General features: G+C 44.1%; 1 protein-coding gene across 5 annotated transcripts in view; it reads left to right on the plus strand.

Annotated features, from left to right (window-relative positions):
- Positions 1–13,495, plus strand: part of PPP6R3 (protein phosphatase 6 regulatory subunit 3) — a 175,982-nt gene that overhangs the window by 103,117 nt on the left and 59,370 nt on the right. For all 5 annotated transcript variants that reach the window (XM_049892684.1, XM_049892681.1, XM_049892682.1 and 2 more), the window contains 4 exons: positions 1,270–1,382; positions 6,474–6,587; positions 9,223–9,352; positions 11,604–11,756. In XM_049892684.1, coding sequence (XP_049748641.1) covers positions 1,270–1,382; positions 6,474–6,587; positions 9,223–9,352; positions 11,604–11,756 — 510 coding nt within the window. The remainder of the gene's footprint in view (positions 1–1,269; positions 1,383–6,473; positions 6,588–9,222; positions 9,353–11,603; positions 11,757–13,495) is intronic.

The raw sequence follows: 13,495 nt of genomic DNA on the forward strand, positions 1-13,495 counted from the left end.
CTACTTTGGTGAGTAGCATCTGAGGTCTTAAAAGGCTGTGAGTGGCCGTCTAGGACACTCCACTGGTATCACCCCTTCGGGAGCCAGGAAGAATGAAGAAAACTGAGCATACAAGGGAAAGATTAGTCCAAAGGACTAATGGACTGCATCTACTACGGCCTCCACCAGACTGAGTCCAATACAACTAGATGGTGCCCGGCTACCACTGCTGACTGCTCTGACAGGGATCAAAATAGAGGGTCCCAGACAGAGCTGGAGAAAAATGTAGAACAAAATTCTAACTCCAAAAAAAAAGACCATACTTGCTGGCCTGACAGAGACTAGAGAAACCCTGAGAGTATGGCCCCCGGACACCCTTTCAGCTCAACTCCTGAAGTTCACCCTTCAGCCAAAGATTGAACAGGCCCAGGGAACAAAACAACACTAAAGGAGCGCACCAGCCCTGGGGCAGGGCGTGGAAGGTAGGAGGGAACAGGAAAGCTGGTAATAGGGAACCCAGGGTTGAGAAGGAGAGTGTTGACATGTCGCGGGGCTGTTAACCAATGTCAGAGAACAATGTGTGTACTGACTGTTCGCTGAGAAACTGGTTTGTTCTGTAAACCTTCATCTAAAGTACAATTAAAAGAAAAAAAAAAAGCATAGTGGCCAGTTTGTATTTAGGAAGGAAATACGAGGCTCATGGTACAAACAGAGGATTCCGATGTCCCGGCCTGCGCTGTTATCTCTGCTGGATGTCGTTGTTGCTCCTGGACCAGGAGCGCAGGGCTCAGCCTTCAGCCACGCTCAGTCACAGGCCGCAGGATGGAGCGCATCTGGGCACTCTGATGTTAGCGCTTGCCTGTAAGGCGGCACCCACTCTGCACTGGGAGAAGATTGAGAGTGCTGACCTATCGGTATATTCCAGAACATTCTGTCTGCCTTTTTTTTTTTAATCAAAGAAGTGTGTACGTTTTTGTATGCTGATAAAAGTATATAGTTTGGGGATATAGTTTCTCCAGGTACTCAATTATGAAACGTTTTCCTTGTCAGAACTTTGATCACATTTACCCACACAAAGTAACAGATACTGTGCAGTAAAGATCATTACTGAGGAAATAAAATACTTCTGTTTTACATAACACTGTTTCTTTTGGTCTTAACTTTTAACTCACTGGAGCTTAGAGCCGGTATTAATTTGTGTTACTTCGCACATAATTTCCTTTCTAACTTTCTGTGATGAATTTAACTTCTAACCTGTTTTATAGTTAAAATTGTCCTTTTTTCCTTTAGCGGCATTCAAATGCATCCCAGTCACTTTGTGAAATTATTCGCCTGAGCAGAGACCAGATGTTACAGATTCAGAACAGCACAGAGCCAGACCCCCTGCTTGCCACCCTGGAGAAGTACGTTGCCGCTGTGTTCTCATTCTTTCTGTGGGTGGGTGCTGCTGATGTGCCGCCGTTGTGAGTGGTGGGTACGTTTCTCTTAATCATGTTGGAGTCGCATCCCTGGAAAATAACCGTGGATGGAGGAGAAGGTACGAAAACCTGCTTATCTTAAATCAGCAGTTTGTGACGTACAGTGGAGATGCTCAGAGTCAGAAGGTAAATAAACAATGTTTACACGCAGGCCTTTTTAATTGTTTGCACACATTGTCTAGAGCCGTGATAAGATATAGGAGTCATTTCACAGCTGTAGTCACTGCCTCCAAGGGTCTTCTGATGGAGAGTAGTGTTAGGTATGTGCTGGTCTGACCCACTTTAGGCAGCAGTTTTTATCCGAAGTTCTTCTTAAGATTTAGACACCTTTGTCGCTGACTAGGGCCAACCTGACCAGACCTGATTTGAAGGGTTTTGTTTCTTTATACTTCTTTTGCCCTTATTCTTAGTCTCTGATGAACAGTGACCTCATGTTGAGATGGAAGACAACTTGGGGATGGGGTGCTGTTTGGAAGTTTGTGAATGGCCAACCTGTGCATATTTATTTAGTTTTTCTAGATTCACACATTTTCAGAAAGAATGTTTACCTTCAAAGATGGGCATACTTTTGCTTCATTGTAAAATGAAAATAGCACTGACCTATGTTATGGATGGAACTGTGTCCCCCCAAAACATGTGTTGTAAATCCTAGCCTCCATGCCTGGGGTTATAATCTTGTTTGCGAATGGGTTACTTTTGTTAGGTTAATGGGACAGGCTTAGTATCGGTGTGTCCTGAGTCGATCTCTTTTGAGATAAAAAGAGATTAAGTGTAAGCTAGCAAGCAGAGGTGGGGAAGAGAGATCCTCCAGGAGCAGAAGCTGAGAGACATGGACCTTCCTCCACAGCTGAGAGAAAGCCTTTCCCTAGAGCAGACACCCTGAATTTAGGCTTCCAGCCTCTTAAACTGTGAGAAAATAAGTTTGTTTGTTAAAGCCATCCACTTTTGGTCTTTCTTTTATAACAGCACCAGATGACTAAGGTGACCTGTGTCCAGGCTGCCGGTAGTTATTTTAATGGAGAAAATCAGGCATCAGCCCCCTGCCCCCCGCCTTGGGTTAATAACTGGAATGATTTCACGAAGCTAACATTGTTAAGCATGAGTGGCAGGCCTGATTCAGTTGGCTGGCATTATTTCTTTTGGGCTTACACTGTTAAATGCTTACATTGCTAAATACTGGTAGTGACTTAGTCAGTCCTTCTATATACTGAGGCTGTTTTATATCTTTTGGCTCAACTCCCGGGAAAGCCCTTTTACTAAAAAAACGCTGGTGTGTATTATTTCCTTGGCTAGTAGGAGACAGGCAAGACACAGATGGAGATGAGCCAGCTTGTTTTAACCATTCTCTCTTCTGAGAAGTAAAGTTGTGTTTCCCAGAATATAGACTAGGAAGCCGTGGAGGAGTTCTCTGAGGTAGCAGAATTAAAAGTGCTCATCAGCTTCTGAGTTAAGTGTCATTTTTCCTGCCCCATTTCAGTATTCTTGACTTGACATAATGCCTTCTTAAAACAAGTAGAAGACATTCTACATTGAACTACTAATAATTGCACTGTTATTAGATTGAACCATGTAAAACTGCCATTTGAGTAGGTTAGAAAATGTCAAAATATCATCAGTTTGATATGGTTCACTACAGCACCCTCCACCAGAAAGATCACTCGTAAGCGTACATTCTGTAGTAGCCACATTTAACAAGTTTTAAAACGGTAAAAGTGGTTTTAGTATATTTTATTTAATCACATATATACAAAATAGTATTTTATGTCACCATTGTAAAAAATTATTAATGAGATAATTCTACACTCTTTTTTTTTGTACGAAGTCTTGGAAATGCAGCACGTATTTTACACTTAGGAAACATGATTTAGACAGGCCACATTTCCAGTGCTCGATAGCCACATATGGTCGCTGGCCCCTGTGTGGGACACCTTGAATGTTGATTGATCAGTAGTCGTCATGGAGTCCTTGAGCGCCTTTGAAGCCCTCCGCTGTCTCTGAACCCGACCTGTGACCTAGCCATTGGAGCCTGCCTGTGTGCTGGCTTATGTGTTTCCAGCTGAATCTGTGGTCCTGAATCAGGGAACCGTAATTTCTGGAATGAAGATAGGTACATGCTCAGAACTTACATTGTTAAATGCTAGTTGGAGTAAATCTTTTCAAATACCGGGGCCCAGTGAGTCAGTGGCCCTGCGATGTCACCGAATCAAACCTTCACCGCCCTTAGCAGCTGGGAGACTCAGTCTCCGGTAGGGTTTCCCACATTCTTTGTGAGAATGAGAAACAACCCCTTTTTGATGTCAGGCATGCCCCTGCATGGTGGTAGTTCTCTCAGTATCTGCTGATGCAGAAAATACACGGAGATGAAAGGCTTCTGTGAATTTAATCGTTTTATTGATCACAATAGCATCCGTATATATTTGATAAGTATATTATTATGTAATAATGTGATATATCTATGTATTTGATAAGCTATTATGTAATTATAATGAACTGTTCTGTATAATGGAGCCCTGGTGGTGCAGTGGTTGAGAGCTATGGCTGCTAACCAAAAGGTTGACAGCTGTGATCCACCAGCCGCTCCTTGGAAACCTGTGGAGCAGTTCTACTCTGTCCTGTAGGATCGCGGTGAGTCGGAATCGGCTCGACGGTAACAGGTTATTATACATAATAATATATATTATCAAGGCAGCCTACTGGCAATACTTGGTGTGCAGATACATTTCCTAACGCTTTACGTGATGACACCAGACAACCCCCCTGTGAAGAGTGGCGGTTGCACCAAGAGGCCTGATAAAGTGGACTAAAGTGGCGGATGATGACTGTGCGCTCAGGAAGTCGTCTGGGATTAAATGCCTTCAATTCAGTGGCTCTGAGGAAAGTCTCAAGTTCAACACTTCCTTAAAACCGGTTGTGTTGGAGAGGGTTGTACTGCGCGTCTCAGAAGTCTCAATACGAATGAGCTTAGAATGAGTTGGGAGTTGATCCCAGCTGAGCCGTTTAGTTTACAAGGGTGAATCTTTCTCTGGCTGCCCGCATGAAAACCAGAAAAAACAGAAGTGAGCCATCGTCTGACAGGCGTGGAGAGGAGCCTGGGTGGCTTCGTGCCTGCGCAGCCCACATGGTGAGCTTTACTGGTGTTCATCCAAGAACCCTGTATTTTTAGTGTGGTAACGAATATATTTTCTCTCATGTAAATGTCTTGCTGTTTGAAAAACTCAGTACTTTAGTTTTTTTATTTCTTCTGCACTTGGTGATGTTCGTATGTTTGAGTAAGATTAAGGATGCAGCACAGCTACTGTGTCGTTGGCGCCTGTCCGTCAGACGTTTGCTGGTTATTCCGCTGTTGTTGTCAGTCAGCAGAGTGACTCCTGGACGCAGTAGACTTCTGCTGTGATGCAGCCATGAAATGGCTAGGGCCTCTTTGTTAGCCACTCCCTGCAGGCATCAGTAGGACGGAAGTGTGATGTCACCCTCTGATGAGTAAGCACTGTGAACGAATGGGGAATGTGGGTATCTTCAGGGGGCTGCCGTTGTCAGCCCAACTCCACCTGCGCTGGGGTGCTGTATGAAATGATACACGGGTTGCTACCGTATTCTTTGTGTTGCGAAAGGCAGTCTTTTCCAGAGTCTAATTCCAAACCTAATACTTTATCAACCGCTGAGTATTGAATGACTTTCACAGGGCTGCTTTGGATAGAGACCTCCCAAGCACTTTTTGTGCTGATCTGGGATTACTTGAAAAGCTACTTCGTGCAAGGGGAGCCCTCTGAAGTTCGGCTTCCCCGAAATACACAGAGGTTGTCTCCCACTTGCTCTCGCAGACCGAGAGGCGGTCAAGGGAATTCTGGTACAGCAGAGTGCAGCCGTATCTTGAGGGTGGCTGGCATCTTTGCCACAGGAGCAGCCAAGGACAGTCCAGCTATATGGTACATTGTCGGGGAGCACAGATTGCGAAGGTCACTCAGATCCTAATAAACCGGGGCTTTTCTTGACAGCGTCCACATAAACTTAATTAACACATCACTCACGCTGACGCTCACTGGGATCTTGAGTATGCAAGACAGAGATACAATGGGAATAGCCTGCAGTTCAAAGGCATTTCGTTGCTGCTGCATTATTTTGATTTACCGAATTTTAATTGTAGAATAAAATCCAGCAATCGATGTTCTTTTTTACCTGTTCATTACACACTGATGCTTATGTGGGAAAGCATTTGTGGGTTATAATTAGGATTTTAAAAACTTTTCTTCCTTTTGTGCGGTTAAAGGGTTCTAAGTTTTCTTACTGCCCCCAACCGCTACCACCACCACCACCAGCAGCACCCTGGCCTGATTAGGAGGTGGCTTTGAGTCTTGAAGTATTTCTTGGCTCTGAACAAGATTGGCAAAGGCAAGCAGGGCCCAGATTATTTTGCTGAGGGGGGTGGGTAGGACTATCTATATGCCTATGTATAGCTGTGTCTGCCTAATTGTAGCTATACACCCGCTCCTCACTTACCAACATGCTTAGGTTCCAAAGACCAGGCTGTTAGGCGAAAATCGGCATTATGTGAAAGTAGAGGACGATCACGTTGGATCACAAACGTGGACAATGACTACATCATCACATAACTGACAAACCACTGAGAATCATGGCCCAGCCAAGTTGACACAACCGTAACCATCACAGCCAGCGCTACTCTTACCTTGCACCTCGGCGTTCGGTACTGCCAGACGTGTGTTGTTAATGTGCAGAACAGATAATGGATTTTTGCTGTTGTGATAAATGCTACATGTCGGATAATGAGATAGTCCATGAGTGATGACTGAGTGTATATATATGAGTTAAATAAGCAGAATTACTTGCCTACTTTAATAAATGTATTAAAAAGAAAATATTGTTAAGTAAAACAGATACGTTCGAGTGAGGATGAACTCGTGTATAACATTTATCTGACTTGTACCATGACCTTCTCTAAAGTTGTTAGTGTTAAATGATTGTTGCAGTTGGGACTTGACTATTGATTTGTTTCCCTAGGCAAGAAATTATAGAACAGCTTCTATCAAATATTTTCCACAAGGAGAAAAATGAATCAGCCATAGTCAGTGCAATCCAAATACTGCTGACTTTACTTGAGACACGGCGACCAACGTAAGCTTGCCTTTTCCCTTGCTATATGAGCCATTTTATTTTGCTTTTAGATTTTTTAAAAAATATATTTGTGTAGTTTTTTTTTTTTTTTTTTTTTGCGTGTGTGTGCTTTAGGTGAAAGTTTCCGGAGCGAATTAGTTTCTCATTAAACAGTTAATACACAACTTGTTTTGTGATGTTGGTTGCCAACCCCACGATCTGTCAACACTCTCCCCTTCTCCACCCTGTATTCTCTGATTCCATTCGTCTAGTTTTACTGTCTCTTCCTGCTTTCTTGTCTTTGCTTTTGGGCTGGAGTGCCCATTAGTCTCATATACGTGATTGAACTATGATGCACGTTCCTCACGTTTGTTATTGTTGGCCCAATAGACCTTTCTGATCTTTGGCTGAAGGGTGAACCTCAGGAGTAACTTCAGTACAGGATTGGATGGGTGTCTGGGGGCCACGCTCTTGGGGTTTCTCCAGTCTCTGTTAGACCAGCAAGCCTGGTTTCTTTGTGTGTATGTGTGTGTATATAAATTTATATTCTACATTTTTCTCCTGTCTGGGACCCTGTATTTTGATCCCTGCTTGCTTTTAGATTTTTTAAAAGCTGCCCTTGAATTTCAGGGGCTGAGTATTTTTCTACTTGTATAAACTGCAAGTTAGTTTTATATGATTATGGTAGATGGGGTATGTTGGAAAACACAATTTGGTGGATGGAGATTTTGCTGTTCTTTGTTGGCCACATTGGCGCTCTAGCCTTTGGGTTTCTGTAGCAGGTAGGAATGCGCTGCTCTCAGCAGCAAATCAAAAACACGACTGACAGGTCAGACACCAGTGAAGCTGCTGCTTGCTTTCCTGGTCGGTGGGCAGCTCTCCTCCAAGCGGTGGTTAGGGATCTGGACTCTGCCCATTCGTGGGCCTCTGAAGGATGCTAGCTTAGGCCTTTAGGTGGTTTTTTCTGGTTTCACACGCGAAGTTGCTGCAGTTCATGAGGCCGTTTTTAAATGGGCAGATGGCTTGAGGCCTTATGGAAACATGTATGCTAAATGTTTCAGAATCAGACATGGACCAGCCATTTAGCGTTTGCTGTGTTACTCTTCACAGTTTGTGTCCAGTGCTGATTCGCTTGGTAATTGTCAGGGTTTTCTCACTGTTCCTGGGAGCACAAGAATCTGAAGAGGTATGAACGCGTGGATTTCTGGATTACGATTTGTATCTTCTCCCTCTCTCAGTCCATCAGGGAGACCAGGGCCGTGAAGAGAACAGCAAAGGCCTGTTCCCAGCAGAATACAAACTTCAGCCGCCCAGGGTTCCTGGATTTACTTTTAATCATGTAATTTTGATTTCTAGCTAGCGAAATAGTGAACCCAACCTTACCGACCTCTACTTGCCAAATTCCTGATCTCTGTTCCTGGTTGCCTTACCTTTGGTCAGTAATAATGGACAGGCAGTGTGCAGCCCTGCTTTTGTCATTTGTGATTGTATCTCTCATTTTGACTCTGTCTCTGTTTTTCTTGGAAAATCATGTTTTAAATACTGTGAGCAGTAATTGGGTAACTCTTGTCAAGGTGCAGGACTGTTAACTTGCTGCTCTGATCAAAGGTACTCACTCCGTGCTGAAAGGTAATGTGCCATCTCTTAAAATGGTTTCAGAACCCCAGGAAGCAGGCTGTGAGGTTCATGGAGACTACTCTGACTGAGAAAACAATCAATCTGAGGAAAAGCATGTTTTTGCTCTTGAGAGGGGGAAAAACAATCGTGCAATTTAAGCAGAGCAAACTGAGAAAACACAACAATAAAGGAAATGATAGAGGGAGGTTTCTGTAGCCATTAAGTTCATTTATGATAAAAACCCTCTTTGCAAATTAATAGTGGAAAACTTGGAAACTGTTAAAGGCCTCTTTAAAAACGACACTTGGTAGCTAATCATTCTTCATGGTGAAAGATCGAGATACTTCCCCTTAAAATTGGGGAATGGCAAGGATATTCCCCATTACCACTCCTATCCGACCTCCTGCTGGAGACCGTACCCAGTGCAGTAAGGCAAGGAGGAAAGAACAGGCACACAGATTGGTAAGGAGGATGTACGGCCACTGTGCCCGCGTCATTACCCACCCCAGTTGGGATTTGGGAGTCTTGTTACACATACAGTGGCTTCTCCGTGAGGGTTGGTTGTAATAAGTCTCGATGGAGCTTTCTGTAGGAAACAAGGTTAATTACCCAATAAATGCTGTGTGGAACAATGATAGGCCTATTTATCGTTACAGCCCACACTGACAGGCGATAAGGCGTGCCTTATGACTCTAGGGTCAGATCACCTTTTGCTGGTCACACTTCTGGTCAGTTAGAGACCTGCAGTTAGAAAGAGCCGGGAGGCGTAGGACAATGGGAAGAAGTCACATGTAATTTCTCACCTGACAGTGTAGCCTTTTGTATTTCAGGTCATATTGGCTGACCGAGGTTTTGTTATACCTCTTCCAGTTTACAGTATTATACCCTCTTCTTATTCCTTCTCCTTGCAGCCAGAAATGTTTATATAATCAGTATGTACTTAATAATACTGTGTCTGTACCTACACGACTCATATGGGACGCCCTGAGTGATGTGCTCTGAAACTATAATAAGTAAAACTCACTTGCTTTGTTTCAAGATTCGAAGGCCACATAGAGATCTGCCCACCAGGCATGAGTCATTCAGCTTGTTTGGTCAACAAGAGTGTTCTAGAAGCCATCAGAGGAAGACTTGGATCTTTCCATGAACTTCTGCTCGAGCCACCCAAGGTAGGTCTGCTATCTCATATACTGCCTAAATGGATGAATGGGCTAGAATTAAAACTAAGTGAATATATATCTGCTTAGGAAACTCAGCTTTTCGTTCTTCCCTTTTGTAAATTCTTGGGTACTTATGTGGTAGTAAAACAGGCCATTGTCTTCTAGCATGTTCATTTCACATACCTGAGGTGAAGTTACTTTCAGAAACTGATCTTTGAAATTGAGTTTTCATATTCAGAGTTGGAGCAAATACAACAGTCTGTCAGACAGATGCCTCGTTTAAGGACGGAAAGGTTGAAGTTGTAGTGTACAACATGGGAAGAATATGACTTGGGGTGTTTGGTTTTCAGTAGAGCGTATTCGTGTGCTAACATAGACAGCGAAGACCTACAAGAGAGGGGTGTCTAAGTCCATAAGTCATGTGCTTCTCTTACGTAAACCTACGTCCCTGGGGTTGGCGCAGAAATTTCCATTAGAGAAAGATGCGGATTCTTTGGAACCCATAGGATGGAAGACCCAGGTGGGTAAGGGTTCTGCTCCCGGCTTCACTTCTTACATTTCCTTTTTCTTCCTGCCTTGTATCGTTGGATGCAGGGTCCTAACCATTGTAGTATGAATCTCTGGGGCTGTCACTGGGTGAGGTATTGAGAATTTATTATACTGACTTTCTTCTTCCAGATTGTAGGTGTTTTCTGTTTATTTAACCCTTTTGGCAAGGGAGGAACACAGATTACTTGAAAATATTCATAACCCAGAGTGCCCCACTCACTTTCCAGGTTGTCTTTTAAAATGAGTGATGCAACCCGTGGCCAAGCAGCAGTTCTGCCTCTGTCCTCAGTGTAGCCTCCTCCTGCTGAGTGACCCGTTACACCTCCACCCCGCCATACCTCCACCCCGCCACACCTCCACCCCGCCACACCCCACCCCCACACCTCCACCCCGCCACACCTCCACCCCGCCATACCCCACCCCCACACCTTCACCCTGCTACACCTCTACCCCATACTTTTACCCCCCACCTTCGCCCCCATACCTTCACCCCCACCCCCCACACCTTCACCCTGCCACACCTTCACCCCCATACCTTCATCCCCCATCTTCCCCCCACACCATCACCCCCCATAGCTCCACCTCGGCACATCTCCACCCTGCCACACCTTCATCCTGCTTTCATCCTGTGCAGTGTTGAGTGCTCACCCTCAGGGAAACGGCCTCTGTTGGTGTTCAGCGATGATGGTCAGTGGCATCCTTCATGCCAAACCTAGCAAAAAGAGTAAGAGAATAAGGAAAGAATTGAGGGGTGTAGGAGAGACATTCACAAGTGGAAAGTGGAGGCAGGGAAAGCATCTGAGAAAGAAGAGTGGTTCTCATGAAGTAGCCTGGATGGCCTGCCCAGCTTAGTCCTAGGTGGGAAAACAAGGCAGTGTCTAGTATGGGTTCTCGCTCTTTTCTTCTCCCTGATTCCTAGATAAGGCAGTGTCTTGTTCGGACTTTTGCTCTTTTACCCCTAGGTGTGAGCGAGTTCAGCTTACACTTGACTTTATAGTGTGGTGTGTAAGTAGATCCATTACGCTTTTTACAAAGTCTCTTAATTAGAGCTGTCCTGCCTGGAGTGAAAATGGGCTTTTAGCATCCCACCAAGCCTGGCAAAGAGAGGGCCAGGGTCACACAGGAGCAGGAGAGTGAGGGTGGTGATGGGGATGGGCGCTCAGAAAGCACAATCTGACGAGCAGCTTTTAATTTGTCACTCTTCCCTGTCAGAGTGCTGAACTTCTGAAACATTCTCCTTCTGTCTCTTGTGCTTTCAAGCTATAAAACCCCCTTTTATGGATGAGAATGGGGCTTAGGCTGATGGCATTGCAGGGTTGTGACCCAGAGGCAACTTCTGAGTTTGTGTTTTTATCGACGATTTGGCCAAGATTGAGGCCTGCGTTCCAGAGCCACTTATAACTTCTTTTAGCTTCTTAAATTTCTGGTTAGGTTTTGAAATATTGTAGATATTTTTCACAATCTTCTTTAACTCTCTGCTTTCTTCCTGTGCAGTTTGGGGTGTTGGGGTCAAGGGGAGACTTTTTTTTTTTTTTTAAACTTGTAGTCTAGGGGATTTATTTATTTTCCTCCTTGGTTATTTCCCCACATTGTCAGAAGCTGCTTCAGACTTCCTTCAGGTGTCGAATTCAGGCCAGTTGACTAGTGGTGTGTCTTAGCACATTTTCTGTTTGTTTAACTGAATTTAATTGGAAAGCTTTTTCTGCCTCAGAAAAGTGTGATGAAGACCACATGGGGTGTACTGGATCCTCCTGTGGGGAACACTCGACTGAACGTGATTAGGTTGATCTCCAGCCTGCTGCAGACAAATACCAGCAGCATAAATGGGGACCTTATTGAGCTGAATAGCATTGGAGTCATATTGGTAAGATTTCTCCCTCACAGATGTTTTAATTTGCCCTCGATATATTATTTTATAACTCATGTTACAGCCTCACATGTTTACAATACGTGCCAACGACTTTTTGATCTGAGCGTAAATAGTCTTGTATAGGTAGTCCCTGACTTAGGACGGGGATCCGTTTTGACTATTCTGTCCTAAGTTGGTTCTGGCATAAGTCGAATACCTTTTTTGTCTTAAGTTTTCATTATTATTGCCTTTTATTACTAGTATCTTTATGTTCTGATCTTTGTCTTTGTTGTACGTATTATTAACAATGAGATATCCCCCCAAAAAGGTTTTAAGTGCGGTTTGTTGTAACTTGAGTACATTGTAAGCCGGGGATGACCTGTATATAGGTTTTGTCTTGAGTTTATTATACATTTTGAATGCTTATAATTTTTCAGTTAGGTTTCACAAAACATTTGGTCACACCATATATCTTGGGAGTTTTGGGGGGTGTTTCAGAGTTTGGCTTGGTGTTTGCTCACTACTTGACAGGCACCGTAAGGTGCACCTTGTGTACGTTTCTCACGTAATCCTGAAGATAAAAACCTGAGTGAGGTGGAGCGTCGGTTCTTCAGATCAGGCCGAGGAGGGGGGGTACATTCCGTGGCTGTGAAGTGGGGCCACAGTTTGAATTCACACCCATTTCACGCCCATGCACGCCTTATCAACCAGGCCTTTACGCTGCCTGGTGTCACTGAAATGTTTTTAGTTCTTTTATTTCATCTTTGGGCTTGATGACATCACTATAGGCTACATAGAGAGCAGGAACGTTTTGGAGAGAGATGAAACTTTAAAGGATTACTGGTTCCTTGGTAGCATGATCATCGACTCTGGGAACAGAGTTTTGCCCTAGCTCTGACTGGCATACAGAACTCCAGGACTGTCATTTCTACCCTTCTCCCTGTCTCTGGGATTCCCCCCAAACTGATCAATTAGTTACTGACACAGCCAGTGTTGCTTAACATCCATCATATGTTCTGTGAGATAGGACGTTATGTAATTCAAACGTTGTGTGAACACCACGTTACATACCGGCAGTCCCGGGTGACGTCCGACTTATGTACAACCAGTAGTTAGGAACCAACCCCCATAAAGCCTATTACATTAAAAATTTGAGGCACGTGTACGGTGGTTTGTGATACCAAATGGGCACTACTTTGTGACATGCATCAAAGCTATATGGGATACTGTAGTGTACCTGTATTGACTAAATAGCCAAGATACTGCCCTGTTCTCCGATCAGTATTTCTGAACTTTGTTATAACCTGATGGGACCACGGACATAGGTGTGATTGGACGTCGCCCCCATGGATGTTATACGGCGCATGACTGTAATAGGTGTATAACTGTTATTAGTCTTTTGTTAACCTTTAGCACTAGTTTTAAGTGATGACAAATTTGATAAAACTCCTAGATGGGTCATTAATGTTGAGTCAGATAACCAGATTCGGTGACATTCTGAATACGTACTTGAACTATGTGTTTTGTGCCTTTGGGGGTTTAGGGGCTATCTTTCTTTTTGTGACGCTGTTATCTTTTCATGTAATTTGGGAACCCTTTGTGCTCCAGGGACTCACGTGTCACTGCCTGTCCGGCCTCACTTCTCTTTTGCCCCATTCAGCTGACAGTTCTGTGAGGCTTTGAATGCCTGGTGGTGGTGCTTTTGGGGACCATCGTTTTATCTGTCTCCATCTCCCATATTGCACCCCACACAA

Source organism: Elephas maximus, chromosome 7, assembly GCF_024166365.1.
Source record: "Elephas maximus indicus isolate mEleMax1 chromosome 7, mEleMax1 primary haplotype, whole genome shotgun sequence".
Lineage (NCBI taxonomy): Eukaryota > Metazoa > Chordata > Mammalia > Proboscidea > Elephantidae > Elephas > Elephas maximus.